The sequence below is a fragment of the Macrobrachium nipponense genome, chromosome 22, assembly GCF_015104395.2.
Source record: "Macrobrachium nipponense isolate FS-2020 chromosome 22, ASM1510439v2, whole genome shotgun sequence".
NCBI classification, from domain to species: Eukaryota; Metazoa; Arthropoda; class Malacostraca; order Decapoda; family Palaemonidae; genus Macrobrachium; species Macrobrachium nipponense.
Genome location: NC_087213.1, coordinates 6324622 through 6344812, shown reverse-complemented (window position 1 = coordinate 6344812; position 20191 = coordinate 6324622). Strand labels below are relative to the sequence as shown.

Sequence of the window (20191 nt, the reverse complement as noted above, 5' to 3'; positions counted from 1 at the left end):
CTCCAGGACTCATGCAAAAGAGTGTGCGTCTAGAAAATGAGAAAAGTGATGGACTCCTGGGGAGGCAGGATGCTACCCGGAACCCCACGCTATACAAGCCACCCAGTCGAATAGGAATGACTGTGATAGAAAATAATAATATAATAATAATAATAATAATATTGACAATACACAAAGCACTACACCCAAGAGCAAATACGGACAGACTATACATAACACGAAAGGAAGGAGGGAGAGGACTACTAAGCATAGAGGACTGCGTCAACATCGAGAAACAGAGCACTGGGGCAATATCTGAAAACCAGTGAAGACGAGTGGCTCAAGAGTGCATGGGAAGAAGACTAACAAAAGTAGACGAAGACCCAGAAATATACGAGAGGAAAGAAATGACAGACAGAACAAGGACTGGCACAACAAACCAATGCACGGACAATACATGAGACAGACTAAAGAACTAGCCAGCGATGACTACATGGCAATGGCAATGGCTACAGAGGGGAGAGCTAAAGAAGAAACTGAAGGATGATAACAGCGGCACAAGATCAGGCCCTAGAAACTAGAATATGTTCAAAGAACGATAGAAGGAAATAACATCTCTCCCACATGTAGGAAGTGCAATACGAAAAATGAAACCATAAACCACATAGCAAGCGAATGCCCGGCACTTGCACAGAACCAGTAGAAGAAGAGGCATGATTCAGTGGCACAAAGCCCTCCACTGGAGCCTGAGCAAGAAACATCAGTTACCTTGCAGTAATAAGTGGTACGAGCACCAACCTGAGGAGTGATAGAAAACGATCAGGCAAAGATCCTCTGGGACTATGGTATCAGAACGGATAGGGTGATACTGCAAATAGACCAGACGTGACGTTGTTGACAAAGTCAAGAAGAAAGTATCACTCATTGATGTCGCAATACCATGGGACACCAGAGTTGAAGAGAAAGAAAGGGGAAAACATGGATAAGTATCAAGAACTAATAATAGAAATAAGAAGAATGGATATTGGATATGCCGAGTGGAAATCGTAAGCCCATAATCATAGGAGCACTAGGCACAATCCCAGAAATCCCTGAAAATGAATTCTAGAAAAGAAAATCTAGAGACGCTGAAGTAGACGTCCAGGACTCATGCAGAAGAGTGTTGAGCCTAGAAACAGGTGCACATAGTTAAAGAAAACGTGAATGGACTTCCTAAGGAGGCAGGATGGCAACCCGGAACCCAGACTATAAAATACCAAACCCAGTCGAATTGGAGGACTGTGCAATAGAGCAACAAAAACAAAAAATAATAATAAATAAATAATTAATTTATATCATTGTGAATTGTATTATACAACAGTTTTTCGCGATATTGTGAATTCTTAATAATAAATAATAATAAATAATAATAATAATAATAATAATAATAATAATAATAATATATTTATTCATATAACTATGGATTTTTCTTATACAACAGTTTTTCAACACATTGTGAATTTCTTAACAACAACAACAACAACAACAACAACAACAACAACAACAACAATAATAATAATAATAATTCAAAACTTTTCAAATAGCAGAAACGGCTAAGGAAAAATTTCGTATTCAGGCCGTTTCCAAAAATTACCTGACTACAAAAAAGAATAGAGACAGGTATTATTCCGCGCAGAGTGGCCTATAAACCAGGAAAGAGCTCCATGCTACCTAACCATTTGCCGCAGAATGAACATATGAAATTAGGTCGGTTACCAGGAACTACCAGGAGGAATGCAGTAAATGGTACCAGTCTTTCTAGTCTATAAATATATATGTGCGTACTACATATACTATATACAAATATATATATAGGCATATATCTATAAATTAAATGTGTATATATATATGGTAATTATATATCTATGTATAGAGAATCATATTACATATATACAAACAAGTAATTTATTTTGCTCATATCGGGATCGAACCCAGGGTCTTTCAATTAAGAGGCAAGGGCGCCGCCAACTCAGCCACACACACACACACACACACACACACACACAGGTCCGACTTCTTTGGTAACTTGTTGTGTGGTTTAGCTGGTTGACAGTCAAAAATTTAATTCTATTCCACACGTGACTGTCAATTGATTGCCTCTCTCTCTCTCTCTCTCTCTCTCTCTCTCTCTCTCTCTCTCTCTCTCTATATATATATATATATATATATATATATATAATATATATATATATATTACTACTATATATATATATATATATATATATATATATATATATATATATATAATACATATATATTATATATATTATATATATATATATATATATATATATATACATATATATATCATATATATAAACTATATATATATATATATATATATATATATATATATATATATTAGAGATAAAAATATAACATAGCTATTTTATGTATATTATATATAATATCATATATATATATATATATATATATATATATATATATATTGAGAAATATATATCTATATATATAAATATATTATACTATATATATATATATATATATATATATATATATACACACACACACACATATATATATATTATATATATAATATATATATATAATATATATATATATGCACACATAAAAGAGTTACATCCTTATATATACATAATACACGTATACAATTGTGATGGAGAGTTAGGTAGGTGAACGGAGTAAGAGAAAAAGATATTACCAAGTAAATTCCGAAAATGGCAATATGTGCAGCGCCAAAAAGCGTGAGTGCATTAGCTAGGGTGCAGGAATGCTACACATAATGAAATTCCATTTGGAAATGAAGACTAGCTCTCTCTCTCTCTCTCTCTCTCTCTCTCTCTCTCTCTCTCTCTCTCTCTCTCTCTCTCTCTCTTCCTCCCATTTCTGTCTTTTGCCTTCTACGGAGAGACTTGTGAATGACGAAAAAGGTGGTAAAAACATTTTACTTTGGCAATCAAAAATTCTATTTCCCCCCATCAAATTAGCAAAGGGAGTTGCAGAATAGCTCTTAAGTATTCGTCCATGGAATTCGTCTGTATGACAGTTTCAAAACTCTATTCAGTCTAGACATTATTTGTCATCAAATTCCAAATACTACTAACTTTATGACATCAAATTTTGAAAACCTGAGACCTATTTACTGAGGAGCATAGACACAAGTTATGAAAGCAGACGAAATGATTAAGTGAATCAAAATCAGATCAACTAATAAGTAAACATGAAATCAGGCTCAAATATCAAATGCATACAAATCTATATTTAATTAACAAAGTCTTAAGTATACATCTTAGTTTACCCAGACAACTGAGCTGATTAACAGCTCTCCTAGGGCAGGCCAGAAGGAATTGATCTGTATTTACGCGTCTAGGAACCAATTGGTTGCTTAGCAACGGGAACTACAGCTTATTGTGGGATCCGAACCACATTATATCGAGAAATTAATTTCTAATCACCAGAAATAAATTCCTCTGGTTCCTCACTGGCAGCAGCCGGAAGTGAACTCGGGCTACCAGATTGATAGGCGAGTATGCAACCCACTCGTCCAACGAGGAATTTTTTTTAATTAACAAGCGAACATGAAAGACGTATTTAGTATGTGAATATGAAATCAGGCATTAATAAACAACTGCAGACGAAATCAGATTTATGTAACAACTGCACACGAGACCAGATTACTACGTAGTGTGAAACAATGCTTTTTTAAGAGCGAAAGCCAAACTACGCCTTTTAAAAAAAATAAATAAATAAAATTGAAGGGAGGAGTTAGAGGCAGTAAACTTGCCTCAGAAAAACAGAGGAAGAAAGGAAAATTCCGAAGCTATAAAAATTGAATATACACACTATCGTGTCCTCAATCGCATTTAGGTTCATTCAAAATATATGAACAAGAAATGAACATATATCCGACAGTGAAAACATAAGGCAGTAGTCTGAATTCCTTTATCAAATCCCATTAAGATTCCTAACTGTTCTTAGGCCCACATTTTCAAGGTCTTTGGATCCCTCCCACGGGTCATATATTTATACAGTTCACGATCTACTGGCTCACAATGCATCCACTATATATCATATATAAATATAGTATATATATATATATATTCATATATATATATATATATATATGTATATATATATATATCTATATATATATATATATATATATATATATATATATACTATATATATATATATATATATATATATATATATATATATATGCGAAGTGACAAGTAGATCGTGAACTGAGAAGTATATGGCCAGTGGGAGCGATCCAAAGACCATGCAAATGTGGGCCTAAGAACAGTTAAGAAACTTAACGGGACGTGACATTATATATATTATTATTATATATATATATATATATATATTATAGTATATATATATCTTATATACTATTATGCAGGAGGCACCCGGAAATATATATGCAGAGCACCCGGAAATAAACTTTGACAACGTCCTTGATTGCACTGCCCCTAACCCAATCGATTGTCAACACCAGCAAGTCGCCCTAGAAGCGATAACCAGCGTAGCTTCAAGTTTTAAACCACCAAAGGGTTAACTGGGTATCTTGGAACTCTCTGCTACTTAATCGTTATCATTAATTGCACTTCAAATAATCTTCCAACATCAAACCGATGATAATATGACAACGATGCAATGCGAAATGATTCCTTAAATCGAAGGTGAGAGTTTAACTAAGCCCTAGTATTCGAGAAAACTATCGAATTTGGTGCTGAAACCACCAACTTTGAGAAAATTATAATCTAACCGAGCTCGTTGTCTTGTCCGTCGTCTGTTTTCCCTTTGATCATCTTGAGTGCGAGTGCCCTCTTCAGGCCGTTCCTGAGAACGTGCTCTCTGGTCGCGCTGGTCACCGTCAGTGCTCTCTTCAGGTCGTTCCTGAGACGGCGCTCTCTGTTCGCGCTGGTCACCGTGAGTGCCTCCTTCACGTCGTTTTTGAGACCGTAATCTCTGGCTGCGATGGTCACCGTGAGTGCCATCTCGACGCCGAGCCTGAGACCTCACTCTTTGATTTCGATAGTCGCCGTGGGTGCCCTCTTGGCGGCGAATTGCCGATCGAATTCTGTCATAAATCCGTATTTCGTCAATGTGCGCATTTCTGTACCTCTGCTGTCTTTCTCGATTCAGTCGGGCTCGACGTTGTGCCGCAGTCTCTTTTTGAGATGTCTGTGGGGTATATCAGCTCATATTAGGCCCAGATCACACGATATTTCATTAAGTTCTGTATCATAAGTATTCGTAACATTGTTACAGTATAAATCATACTAGATATTTACAAGTGATCTTACATTCATTACTTCTTGGCTTTGTCTGTATCTTCAAGCGCTGGCATACTTGATCCAGTCCTAACATAGCTGTCGAACTTCTGAGATAGTCTAGAAGTAGAAATACTATGTCTTAAAATACTGTCAAGAGTAAATTTACAAAGAAATAACTCTGTAATTCATCATGGTTAATAAATACAGTATTGTTTGCAAGTTATTGCATACTAAACAATGATGAATTTTGCGCAATGACTTCACTCTCAAGAACAATATACTTCATGTGATGTAAATAAATGTCTTATTCACTAACCCAATTAGACAACAGTTAGCTCTGATAAACCTGATACAGTCATCCAATGATCGATTACCTTACACTTCTATCAGTCTACAAGTAACCCTATATCAAAAGATTAACGCAAATATTTTGCCAAGAAAACTGATAACGTATATCACAGTATTTTCACGCTAAAACGACACATAACGAACTACATGTCTCAAACCACTCCAATAAACACTGCCACAGATTCCTATCCAATGGAGCACCTTGGCGGCACAGGGCTACCAACTCTTTCGAATTGTAACTTTAAGTACATTTATTTATCATCCGCAGTTGACGATACAGTTTATAATTGGAGTAATATATTGAATATTAAAATATTACAGTAATTATAACAAGCGAAGCGAAGTCCTTACGGGAAACGGACTCATTTCTGGCGGCCCTGCCCGAACAGGCCCTAATGCTGTACAAATGCTAATATCTCCAAAAGCATTGAAGATAAGAGAAAAATTCTTTCGGCGGATAAAAACCTTAAGTCATCAAATTTGATTCCATATAAGATTTACTTTAAAAATATCATAAATTCCCATTTCAATTGCTTTAATTGTATATTTTCAATTTTGTATTTCAAAGTTTTTATGAACAAAAACTTCTACTTTCGCTGACGGATAAATAGTACGCTTACGTATTCACCTCAAATATTTCCAAAGGATTCGGCGATCTGGTTTGTCGTATTCCCGGCGCTGAATGCTTATTCTGCCCAGTTAAGCACCCATACCTCGCCTATTATGTTTGTTTGTTTGTTTACATGGTGTTTTTACTTTGCATGGAACCAGCGGTTATTCAGCAACGGGACCAATGGCTTTACGTGACTTCCGAACCACGTCGAGAGTGAACTTCTATCACTAGAAATACACATCTCTCACTCCTCAATGGAATGGCCGAGAATCGAACTCGCGACCACCGAGGTGGGCTCGCCTATCATATCTTCAATAGAATGTTTAACCCTTATTTGATATCACCGTAACGAGTTCAACGATGTGTGTGTATAAAATATTAAGATATGTCTATTGATAAATTGGAATTCTAAATACGGTTCGATAAATAGGCCTAATTCATTCCTATCTCAATACCCTCGGTATCATATTTGGAGGTTAATTTCATACTGTTTTAATAGGTGGGAAGGAAATGAATACTGGAACAATAAACAGACTATTCTATTCTACAATGCATTTGACTCATAGCGTTAAATTTATTGTGATAATAACAGGTAAGCATTGAAGGCAGAGAAAATAACGCCATGTCAGCTTGCAGACCACACTTCTGGAGACAACACGAATACCAACCGACTATTTCTCTAAAAGTCTTCGTATACAATTCATCACATACGGAATGACACTTCTAAGTTGTAACCATTAGGACGCCCTGGAGGCGATAACTCGACAAGTTTCAAGAAAAACCATCGAAGAGTTAACAATGGATCTCGGAACTCTCTGCTACATAAACGTTATCGTTAATTGCATTTAAAATCGTCTTCCAACATCAAACTGCTAATAATAAGACTTAGGATACAATGCAAAATTATTCTTGATATCGAAGGTGAGAAAACAGTTTAATTAAGCCTAGTATTCGAGAAAACTATCGAATTTGGTGCTGAAATCACCAATTTTGAGAAAATTATAATTCAACCGAACTCGTTGTCTTCTCCTTCGACTGTTTGCCCTTTGATCATCGTGAGTGACCTCTTCACGCCGTTCCTAGGACCACAACCTCTGGTCGCGCGTTGGGCACCGTGAGTGCCCTCTTCACGTTGCGTCCAAGAACGCTCTCTCTGGTCGACCTGTTGTTCACCGTTAGGGCAGGACAGGGCCGCCAGAAATGATCCTGTTCCCGGTAATGACTTAACTATGCCTGTGATAAAAAATAACGCCGGCTCCATTCTTTTCGCCCGAGAGAGAGAGAGAGAGAGAGAGAGAGAGAGAGAGAGAGAGAGGTTCCTGAAAATAACAGGAGTTCTATGCAGGTTTAATTAAAGGGAACCGGTCCTCTGAAACAAAAGGATAGGTATCGGGTGAAGCGAAACTAAAAGCATTTCCGTCTTTTGATCAAATGCGTCATCTCTCTCTCTCTCTCTCTCTGTCTCTCCTAACACCACAAATTATTACAATATTGTTCTCAATTCTCCCCCACCATAAAAAACAACAACTTGGCTCTCTCTCTCTCTCTCTCTCTCTCTCTCTCTCTCTCTCTCTTCTTATCCATAAATAATTACAACTTTGCTCTCTCCCTGTCTCTCTCTCCCCCCTCTCTCTCTGTCTCTCTCTCAACTTTGCTCTCTCTCTCTCTCCATAAATAATTACATGTTTGTTTCTCTCTCTCTCTCTCTCTCTCTCTCTCTCTCTCTCTCTCTCTCTCTCTCTCTCTCCCACAATAACTAATTACAACATTAATTTCTGACTCCCTTCGTACCTTTCCGTCTACGACAGATAAATTTCTCTGTCACTCTCTACGAACATGAAACAAAATCAAACGTTTCCTTTTAAGGACATCTAACAAAAAGTTAAACGTTGAATGTCAATCCAATGTTTTATTTACGCTTAAAATACGCAGAAGATAATGAAGTAGCAATATCGAAATAATATAAACTTATAAAGTCATTTTTCATCGGGCGTCAATCTTTGACTGCTGACATCTCCGTCATGGGCATATATACCCGTCACTCCCGATAGGGGCGGCGTCTTGTCAAGTCATTCACCTCTCATCCTTCTGCTGTAAAAGTATATAGGTACTACGTCTCGGAAAAGCTACAAAAGTATGTAAGTATGTAAGTACTAAATTGCGTGTCTCGGAAATCCCAGAAGAAGTCGTACAATTGTAATTTTTAGAAGTGCAAGGGAAAGTGTAATTCATTACTACCCTATTACTATTTTTCTGGCATTTTAATACATTTTTATCTGTTTGTTAATCTATTAATTTATTTTTTCTGCTTTAATAAGTGAGATTTTTCTTTCTGTATTTCTATTTACCTCGTCTTACTTCTTCCTAATGAACATCGCATTCTTTGGAAGCTTGAATTTCGAGTTAATGTCACCTGTGGGCTTGTTCCATGTGAATAATAATAATAAAATAAATATTAATAATAATAATAATAATAATAATAATAATATGTTTATTTTTTATTTATTTTTAAATTCACCTCAGTACAAGTTTGTGCCTAATCATTCATTTGGACTGAAGATGAACCCAGGGAAGGGTTCGAAAGCTTTGTAAAAGGTTTTTAGATTACACACGAACTGGCGACATTTTTTATTATTGTGGACCTCTTAGAATAATAATAATAATTGTTGTTTCTCCAATAATAATAATAATAATCAATAATAATTAATAAATAATAATAATAATAATAATAATAATAATAATAATAATAATAATAACAACAACAGTTTCTGAAACGTTTGCATTCTTATTTATTGTGACAGTTTGAAGTGAATGATAATCGCACTTATACGAAAAGATTGAGAAATTTCACTTCTCTGCAAATAGAATAATCTCGAATTAATAAGTCTTTGCGTTTTAAGCTTTGCACTTTCACAAAAGAAGACTTAATGATAAAAACAAAATTATGTTTAATAAATACGAAACCGTTCATATTCAATTTCGAAAAATCAGGTAAACAATACACTGAATAGTGTCACGGTATTATTGTACTTATGAAATGATATATTTTTGAAATAAGAATCTCCTGTCTCTTTCCACAGCACGTACACACACAGACAAATACATAATACACACAATATCTAACTGAAATTATATTACAGACTACAAATTAATGTGATTGGTTAATCTTCTTATTAACCTCTCCGTCGGGAAAATACCTCACATTTTCATAATCACACTCATTAATAAAAATATCAGATAAAATCATTACAATCACCAATCCAGGAAACTTGCCACACCCTCTCTCTCTCTCTCTCTCTCTTCTCTCTCTCTCTCTCTCTCTCTCTCTCTCAGTCAATTTTATCGTAAGCATTTCTTTCAAGATCAGATACGTCTTTATATACATGTCACATTCAATATATCTTAGCGCTCTCTCTCTCTCTCTCTCTCTCTCTCTCTCTCTCTCTCTCTCTCTCTCTCTCTGCAATTAATGTTATCGTAAGAATTTTCTTAAAGATCAGATACCTTTATATACATTCCACATTCGATAGTGTACCTTATACTTACTCCCTTTTTATTCTGAACTAATTCCCATCGTCCTTGTTCTTATCCCTTTAATTACTCTTCGTTTCTATTTTTCCTCTCGTCCAAAAAAAAGCGAGATGAAGCTGATAAGCTTAGAGAGAACACGGAAGCTGAATTTGTAAGGAGTAATACTGATGACACTGAAGAGGATTTCTGGTGCAATGCAGGCCAATAAAATTCTCTCTCTCTCTCTCTCTCTCTCTCTCTCTCTCTCTCTCTCTCTCTCTCTCTCTCTAAAATGCAATATATTCATGTCATTATATAATTCTCTCTCACATTATCTCTGTATTAAACAGTATACTGTGAATACTCTTTATGCATATATGTACAAACTAATATTTACGTATATATATAAATTTATATACTATGAGAGAGAGAGAGAGAGAGAGAGAGAGAGAGAGAGAGAGAGAATGAGAGAGAGAGAGTGGGGGGGATATTAGATTTTGCTTTTTGTAACTTGAAAACTACAGGTAATGTTGAGAAAGATATAGGTAAATACAGACTTTAAAAAGTAGGTATTGGTGGCATTATATATATATATATATATATATAATATATATATATATATATATATATATATATATATATATAATGCCATCAATACCTACTTTTCTAAACTTTTAGTTACCTATATCTTTCCCAACATTATCTGTATTTTTCAAGTTCAAATACAGCAAAATCTACTGTCTCTCTCTCTCTCTCCTCTCTCTCTCTCTCTCTCTCACACACACACACACACACACAGAAACACACAACACTCTCGCGCATACACACACATACACAACCCTCACAAACACAGAAACACACACAAGCCCATTCAAGCGTTGAATGCAAACGAAGCACGAGAGACAATTATCATGCAAATACTGTCTGAAAACAATTGTCTTCAGGAAATGACAGCATTATCATCCTCAAAGACACCTGCAACAGTTTTAAACCTCAAGAAACAATAGCTTTCGTCATCTACAATCTCCTATATATATATATATATATATATATATATATATATATAGGATATATATAATATATATATATATATATAAAACGACTTAGTAGTACTAATAACGGTTACTTGACGGTAATTACTCGCTCCATCCATTACCAACAACCCCGGCCCCCCCTCACTCAGGACCCTTCACTCAAATCGATATAACGCCATTGTTCAAGGAGACCTTGATATATGGAGTCTCCCCAGTAACCGCTCCCACAACAGACCCCCCCTCCCCCCCAACCTCAAACATGTCGCATTTTCTTCACAAGGTCATCGATACCAGTATACCGTTGTTGCTGTTATCATTATCGCTAAGAGGAAATCCAGGTGATAATCGACGCAGCATTGTAATGCTAACGAGCAAATAAACGGTATTAGCATAAAACCCCCCCCCCCCAACCCTTATCCTTCCATCCCTCTCCACAACCAACCCCCTACCCCTAGAAATTCACCCCTCCCTGCGTCCTTATTCTTGCCGTTTGAATTTCTTTAAATTTCTTTATACTTCGTCATTTTTACGGAGTCGCTAAACTTTATTTGTTTTACCTTAGCAGCAATTTGCATCTTTGTTTTGATGACTTAGGTCCGTTTACCATTTATAGCGAGATTTTCCCATTTCCTTTTTCTTTCGTTTTTCGTTGCCTGATTGTAAGAAGCACATTTACTTTCAGATTTTATCTGTGTATTTTCAGGAGTCACAAGAGTTTTGTCGTTATGTTTAGTTATTTTTTCCGTATATCACATATTTTATTCTGTGGAACATTGCGTATTACCGTACTTCATAAGACTGAAAGGTAATAATAATAATAATAATAATAATAATAATAATAATAATAATAATATAATATAATTATTATTAAATTAGTATTATTATTATTATTATTATTATTATTATTATAACAATAATACTAATAATAATAACAATAATGATACTGAATAGCTCCAGTTCTCATGCAAGATGGTACTTTATAAAAAAACTAAAGGTAAATAATAATAATAATAATAATAATAATAATAATAAATAATATAAAAATAATAATAAATTAAGAAATACTGAAAAGTAGCTCCAGTTCTCATTGCAGAAGAGTGTGCTCCAATAAACAGGGCACATAGTAAGAGAAGTGATGGACTCCTAGGGAGGCAGGATGCAAAATATACAAACCAATAAAAAAAAAAACACCCCAGTCGAATAGGATGACTGTGATAAAAAATAAATTAATGAATAATAAATTATTATAGTGTTCGCTGTTGTATCTGGCCAGTGTGGACCTGTCATAAAAATAATAATAACAATAAATACTTATGTTGTTCCCTGTCGTAACTGGCCCGTGTGGGCCTATAATAATAATAATAATAATAATAATAATAATAATAACACTATACACTGTAGTAACAAGCCAGTGTAGAACTACAGAAGTAATAAAAAAATTCTTATCCACTTCACGAAAGCAGCTGGGTAGAAGGTCCTCACTTTATCAAAACCCGAAAAAACTCAACACCGCCCCTGGTAGACCAACTAGGACCAAACTCTTGAAAATTCTCTACAGGATGAGACAAAGCTTTTTTTTTTTAAGTTGTGTTTTTTTTCCCTCGAGATTCCGTCTGACCTATGACCCAATTTGTTTGTATGGTGTTTTGACGTTGCCTGGAACCACTGATTATTCAGCAACGGGACCAACGGCTTCACGTGACTTCCGAACCACGTCGAGAGTGAACTTCTATCACCAGAAATACACATCCCTCACTCCTCAATGGAATGCCCGAGAATCGAACCCGCGGCCACCGAGGTGGCACGCCAACACCATACCGACCACGCCACTGAGGCGCTTCCATTGACCTTGTGAGTGACCTGCGGGATTAAATCGATTGAGCATTTGTATCAAAATTGATCGTTATCCTATTATTCAAAATACTGCATTCTTATTATTATTCAAAAAGAATGGCAGAGTTAGCTGAATTTATCTTATAACTCTGTCATTCTTTTCAATAAGTCATGTATCCGAGAAGGTCTGCTCCCTTCTTGTTGTTATTTATTATTATTATTATTATTATTATTATTATTATTATTTATTTATTTATTTTTTTTTTTATCACAGTCCTCCAATTCGACTGGGTGGTATTTATAGTGTGGGGTTCCGGGTTGCGTCCTGCCTCCTTAGAGTCCATCACTTTTCTTACTATGTGCGCCGTTTCTAGGATCACACTCTTCTGCATGAGTCCTGGAGCTACTTCAGCCTCTAGTTTTTGTTTTTCCAGACTCCTTTTCAGGGATCTTGGGATCGTGCCTAGTGTTTCTGTGATTATGGGTACAATTTCCACTGGCATATCCCATTATCCTACTTATTTCTATTTTCAGGTCTTGATACTTATCCCTTTTTTTCCTTTTTATTTCTCTTCAACTCTGGTGTCCCATGGTATTGCGACATCAATGATTGATACTTTCTTCTTGACTTTGTCAATCAACGCCACGTCTGGTCTATTTGCACGTATCACCCTATCTGTTCTGATACCATAGTCCCAGAGGATCTTTGCCTGATCGTTTTCTATCACTCCCTCTGGTTTGGTGCTTCGTACCACTTAATACTGCAAGGTAGCTGGTGCTTTCTTGCACAGGCTCCAGTGGAGGGCTTTTGCCACTGAATCATGCCTATTTTTGTACTGGTTCTGCGCAAGTACCGGACATTCGCTTGCTATGTGGTTTATGGCCTCATTTTTCGTATTGCACTTCCTACATATGGGAGAGATGTTATTTCCATCTATCAATTTTCTTGGATATATCTGGTTCTTAGGGCCTGATCTTGTGCCTCTGTTATCATTCCTTCAGTTTCCTTCTTGAGCTTTCCCTCTGTAACCATTGCCATGTGTCATCGCTGGCCAGTTCTTTAGTCTGTTCCTCATGTATTGACCGTGCATTGGTTTGTTGTGCCATTCCTCTGTTCTGTTTGTCACTCTCCTGTCTCTGTATATTTGTGGGTCTTTGTCTATTTTTATCAGTCCTTCTTCCCATGCACTCTTGAGCCACTCGTCTTCACTGGTTTTCTGATATTGCCCCAGTGTTCCGTTCTCGATGTTGACGCAGTCCTCTATGCTTAGTAGTCCTCTCCCTCCTTCCTTTCGCACTTTTCCGTAAACACGCTGTTATGATATAGTCTGTTCGACGTATTTGCTCTTGGGGTGTAGTGCTTTGTGTATTGTCATATGTTTCCTAGTTTCTGGTCTATGCTGCGGAGTTCTCCGGTTCCGTTCGTCCATTCCCTAACTTTCCTTGAGGCATGTATCTGATTACTGGCCCATGCCCATGTGTTTATGGCTTTTATCATATTTCCGGCGTTGAGTTTTGCACTTGAGTATCGCCTTGAGTCTCTGCATATATTCTTTCCTGATTGTGTCCTTCATCTCTTGGTGTTTTATATCCCCTCCTTCCATTATTCCCAGGTATTTGTATCCCATCTCATCTATGTGTTTGATGTTGCTCCCATCTGGTAGCTTTATCCCTTCAGTCCTTGTTACTTTTGTATTATTATTATTATTATTATTTTACATTATTATTATTATTTTATTATTATTTGTTTGTTGTTGTTGTTGGAGAAACATATCCACAGTATGAATATGTACATATATTTCATAAATAAATCTGTACAGGTTGCTTTCGAGAATCTGTTCAGTTCCCTTAAGTGCGGACGGACAGACAATTAGCCATATCAATAGTTTTCTTTCACAGAAAACTAAAAAGTTAAAAAAAAACAAACTATGAAATACTAAGAGGCTTCCTGTCCATCTCCAGTGCCCTCACAGTCAGTACAATGTACTCTGTGCTGAGGTGAAATAGAATAGAATAGATTAGAGAATTTAGGTCAAAGAACAAGTGATGGGGTAATGAAATGAAAATTGAAGATAAAAAGGCTACAAAGGTGCAACAGGAGGAAAACCTCGCAGTTGCACTATGAATCAATTGTTAGGAGAGGGTGGAAAGTACGATGGAAGAAAGAATACGAAGGGAGGTACAGTAAAAGGAGTGAAAGGGGTTGCAGCTGGAGGCCGAAGAGACGCTGCAAAGAACATTAAGTAATACTTACAGTGCATCGCATGAGGTGCAGTGAATGCCTACTGGAATGTTGAGGTTTAAGAGACACCCACAAACAATGTTCTCATTGCTTAATTACTGAAGTCTGTTCAACCCCAATTTGCTCAATATCTTCGAGCTGTTGAAGCTTTATTATATTGCAGTGAATAATTTATTCACCAAATTAACTATACTTACTCCTAATGTGTCTTGAATTTGAATACATTTACTTCTAAATCCTTTTTTATTTACTCTACTTCCTCAAAAGGACATTAAGTTTTATGAAAACCTGCTAGTCAAGTGAAACTGGGCAGCTCATCTCCCATGAAAGATACTGAACAAATAATATTTCTCACATTATCTTTAGGATGTAACTAACTGTATTTACCTCCGGAAAAGTCATTTACAAATTTTTCACGAGACATTCAATCAAAGATCTTACAGGATGCATTCGGCTGGATATCGTCCAGAAGCTTCATTTAAAAGCCTTCCAGTAGACAATCAACTAAACTCTCTCAAGACGCTTGACGCATGCGCAACCCTGACAGATCGTACACATCAAAGGGCAACAACTCCCATTTGACACAACGTCACCAGACGCGCTTTCGTGAAGACGAACCCTCCACCATCATCAATAAACAAAACCCGGACGATAACGAACCTCCCTGATCGTCTCTCTCTTGTTCTTGGTCTGGAAAAACACATCATGAAAGCTGCCATAGTTCTGTGATGAAAGCTGTAGCATTAAATCCGACGTTTATTGGTTGTATGTCAAAAGAAACGATAGCCAATCAGAGGGAATAGAGAGCACGCAGGCGACGAGAGCGGGAGGCCTCTCCTCTGTGGGTGATACAAACTGGAATCGGGCGAAGGTCATGTGGAATCGTATTCCAGCCCGAGATTACGTATCATATGCTTCCGAATATTGCGCTCAGTGAGGAAAGGTCAGAGGTGAAACTGCAGAGTCTCTCTCTCTCTCTCTCTCTCTCTCTCTCTCTCTCTCTCTCTCTCTCTGGATGAAACCTAAGAAGACAAATCCACTCTTTGTCCATGTTAAAGAGGGACGAAACATCCACTTTATTGCAAATTCTCTCTCTCTCTCTCAGTAAAAAAGAAAGAAGAAAAAACTACTAATTAAAAATCATACCCCTTCTTCGTGTAGCTAGAAGTGAATCAAGAGAAGAAAATTCCCCCCCCCCCCTCTCTCTCTCTCTCTCTCTCTCTCTCTCTCCTCTCTCTCTCTCTCTCTCTTCTCTCTCTTTTATGTGATTCAACCCTTTTATCTAATTACACAAGAGAAACGCAGCAGGAATTAATTGCATAGTGCTTTACGCTGCAGACTTTTCTTTCATCTCTTGCTATAGCAAAGAAATGTATTATCTAGACCAGGTAAGCATGTTTGTATGAATGTGTGTGTGTGTGTGTATATATATATATATATATATATATATATATATATATATATAAGCATGGATGTGTATGTAAGTGTATTAAGTAACATGCTATGTATGTTATATTATATATTATCATTATATTACATATTATAATATAATATTAATATATATATATTCATTTTATATGATCACATGACATACATATTTATATTACAAATATAATTTATATATATATTAATAGATGTAATATATTATTACACACACACACACACACACACACACACACACACATATATATAATATATATATATTTACAAAATATATAATATAATAATATATGTGTGCTGTGTGTGATGTGTGTGTGTGTGGCTATAAACTATGATCACATATATATTATTATAATATATTTGTACAATATAAATATGTATGTATGCTGTAATATATTTAAAATGAATCATATACATATATTATATATTTATGATATATATACTATATATATAGTATTATATAATATATACAGTATATATATATATATATAATATATTCATTATATAGTATATATATTATATATATTATATATAATATATATATATATTACCACACACACACACACACACACACACATATATTACTTATAATAAATATTATAATTAAATATATATATATTATTATAATATATGTGGTGTGTGTGTGTGTGTGTGTGTGTAATATATATATATATATATACTATATATAAAATATATATATATATATATAAAATATATATATATATATTACGTATATTATATATATAGTCTAATATTATTATTATTATATTTATTTTTTTTATTATCCATCCTATTTATAAATTGACGTCGTACGGGGAACCAACGTCGGCTGAACCTTATTAAAGGAATGACATCAGGCTGGACTTCGTTAAGAAGACATCGGCTGACGTCGTAAAGAACCAGGAACAAAAGGAACACACCACCGCTGACCCCATAGGAAGACCATCAGCTTAACCTCGTAAAGAAGACATCAGCTGACGTCAAACTGGGAACATATCTGGTATATAATTGGGATGGCTGAGTTTCTGTTCCGCCGAGTTTCAACAAGATGTCAAATAAGACGGAAGTTTGAGGATCCAATTCAAGCTTTCTATTAATTTCAGTATTCTCGTGTTGTTTTTAATGATTTTTACAGGAACATTATACAAACACAAACACACAGACACGCACACACACGCAAAATTATACAGCCACCGCAAAGCGGAATCTGTTGGAATCCATTTTTACTGAAGCCACGTCAACAAGGAATTTAAATCTCCATCCTGGATTGTCCCTCGATCCTCTCTCCTTGCCTCTTTTGCTTAAAGAACACGCCGACCAGATTGACAAACTGTAACCCCGCCCACTTCCTGTTTTTATATATATAAAGGTCTGTCAACTTCTATTATATTCAGTATGTGAACTTGAAAATCTTTAGGAAACTTACACTGAGAAAGTACTCGCTTCCAAAGCGGTTTCCCAGTTTTCAACTCACCTTGTTTATGCCGAGGGATTAAGGATATATATTTAAAACACTACGACGATTACACATAATTTACAAACATTATTATATGCATAAATTATAACATACATAATTATAAATATACATTTATATGTAAATACATATAAATATATAATTTGCATATTCAAATACTGTACGTATATTATATATTATTCATATATATTTGTGTGTGGTGTTGTTGTGGTGTGGGTGGGAATCTGTGATTGTGTGTATGATGAGAGAGAGAGGAGGACGAGAGAAGAGAGAGGAGAGAGAGAGATTTACAAGGCTACGTCGACTTGCGAGGAAGAAGCAAAAGACGAATAAAAATGACTCCTGGAGAAAGAAACAAAAATGAAAAGAGAAAAGTCAGAGTTTTGAAGAAGTTATCCGAGATTCTCCCAGGAAAAGGATTCTTACTTTTAATTAGTAAAAACTGAATGGTCTTCAGGGAGAGAGATAAACTCCTCAAAAAGAATCGCATGGTTTATCTCGATAATCATTGCGCTCTCTCTCTCTCTCTCTCTCTCTCTCTCTCGTCTTACAAATACGGTGTTTGCTTGATACATCGGAAATTGTCCATCGATCTCTTGCGGTATAAACATGAGAGAGAGAGAGAGAGAGAGAGAGAGAGAGAGAGAGAGAGAGAGAGAGAGAGAGAGAGACTTGGTGAACTTGCCACAGTTTGAGATCGTGAAAAAGTGTTATGCATTTATCAGTCGACAAAAACTGCATTAAAATTGGTTGGACGAACTGCACATTCTCTCTCTCTCTCTCTCTCTCTCTCTCTCTCTCTCTCTTTATATATATATATATATATATATATATATATATATATATATATATACATATATCGAGCTACAAATGTCCTTTAATATCTAATTCGCTCTACCTCGGAATTGCGGTGGCGGGTTGGCTAAGGCTTCACTGCCAGTCCTTGAACTGAAGATGTCGATGGTTCGTGCCCGTCGACCGGCAATCTATTATCGCTGAATAAATTCCCCTTCGGTTAAACATATATGAAAATATATTAATTCCGAGGTAGAACGAATTAGATATTAAAGGACATTTGTAGCTCGATATATGTATATGAATCACGGTAATTGTATATGACTTATATACTATATATATATGAATATATGTATGTGTATAGTATATATATATATATATATATATAAATTGTGAACATTTAATCATATTCTCTCTCTCTTTTCAAAAAACAATGAGCCTGGGTCCAAACAGATCAAAGACCATTTATCTATATAACAAACACGAAGCAATTCTCTGGTTGAATACGATCATTAAGGAAAACGAACCATCATATGCATCCCACTGCGTTTCACTGTAAAGTCAAAATGAAGCGGATGAAACATAAGGTAAACCTCCATTTTATAATGTTCTCTTTGTATCATGTTGATCATCGAGAGTGAAACTGTGACGAAACTTTATGATTTCGTTGAGTTCTTTTCCGAGGCTTTAGATTGGCTGATTGATTTCGATAAGCCGAACTTGAAATGAAAATAACAATTGCCATTTCTTGTTTTCACGCTGTCAGATTTTCTCTCATTTTTAGTTTTTCGTTTAAAATAAATATAAAGGAAAACTGGAATGTAGAACCGTATCAATATTAGTAAAACGAAAATAACCATTGCAATTTCTTGCTTTCACGCAGTCATATTTTCTCTCATTTTTCTTTTTTCATTTGCAATATACATAATATAATAAAAAGACTCGAGTACAGGAAACGCAACATTATTAGTAAAATAAAATAACAATAGCAATTTCTTGTTTCCTCACAGTCACATTTTCGCATTTTTTAATAAATACACAGGAGTTTCTTCGGAGCAATCGAGTTTTTCGTCTGGTGGAGTCCTCACCCACGGTCCGATGGTGGCCTATGTTGTTGGTACCTATAGCGCTGCCAGAAGTATGATTATGATTAATTTTAACCTTAAATAAAAACTACTGAGGGTAGAGGGCTGCAATTTGGTATGTTCGATGATTGGAGGGTGGATGATCAACATACCAATTTGCAGCCCTCTAGCCACAGTAGTTTTTAAGATCTGAGAGAGACATCATACTAAACCTCAGAACACGCTACCAACTACCTTCTCCGCCCCCCCCCCCCCCCCCCCCCCACCCCCACGGGCATGCTTCTCCTTGCTTTCCTGTAACTTCCAGTTTCCGAAAGCATCTGTATGGCAAAGGAATGCTTCGAAGCATCTTTTAAGCATTTCTTTGTTTAATTGATGCTTCAAAGATGCTTCTCCTCTTCCTGATAAACAGCGCAAGAGATTTGTTATGTCTTCTTGCAATCTCCGTAAGCATCTTTCGAGCAAAGCGATGCCTGAAAGCATCTTTTCTTTTAAGCACCTCTCTGCTTAAGAGATGCGTACAAAATGCTTCTTC

At 35.7% G+C, this 20191-nt stretch overlaps 1 protein-coding gene across 1 annotated transcript in view; it reads right to left on the bottom strand.

The window, feature by feature from the left end:
- The window catches only part of LOC135198463 (cell surface glycoprotein 1-like), a 370737-nt gene extending 365719 nt beyond the window's left edge, over positions 1–5018 (bottom strand). Inside the window, exon 1 of the mRNA XM_064226033.1 lies at positions 4772–5018. Within this exon, the coding sequence (XP_064082103.1) occupies positions 4772–5003 (232 nt within the window). The 5' untranslated portion in view covers positions 5004–5018. The remainder of the gene's footprint in view (positions 1–4771) is intronic.
- Between the last annotated feature and the right edge of the window lie 15173 nt (positions 5019–20191).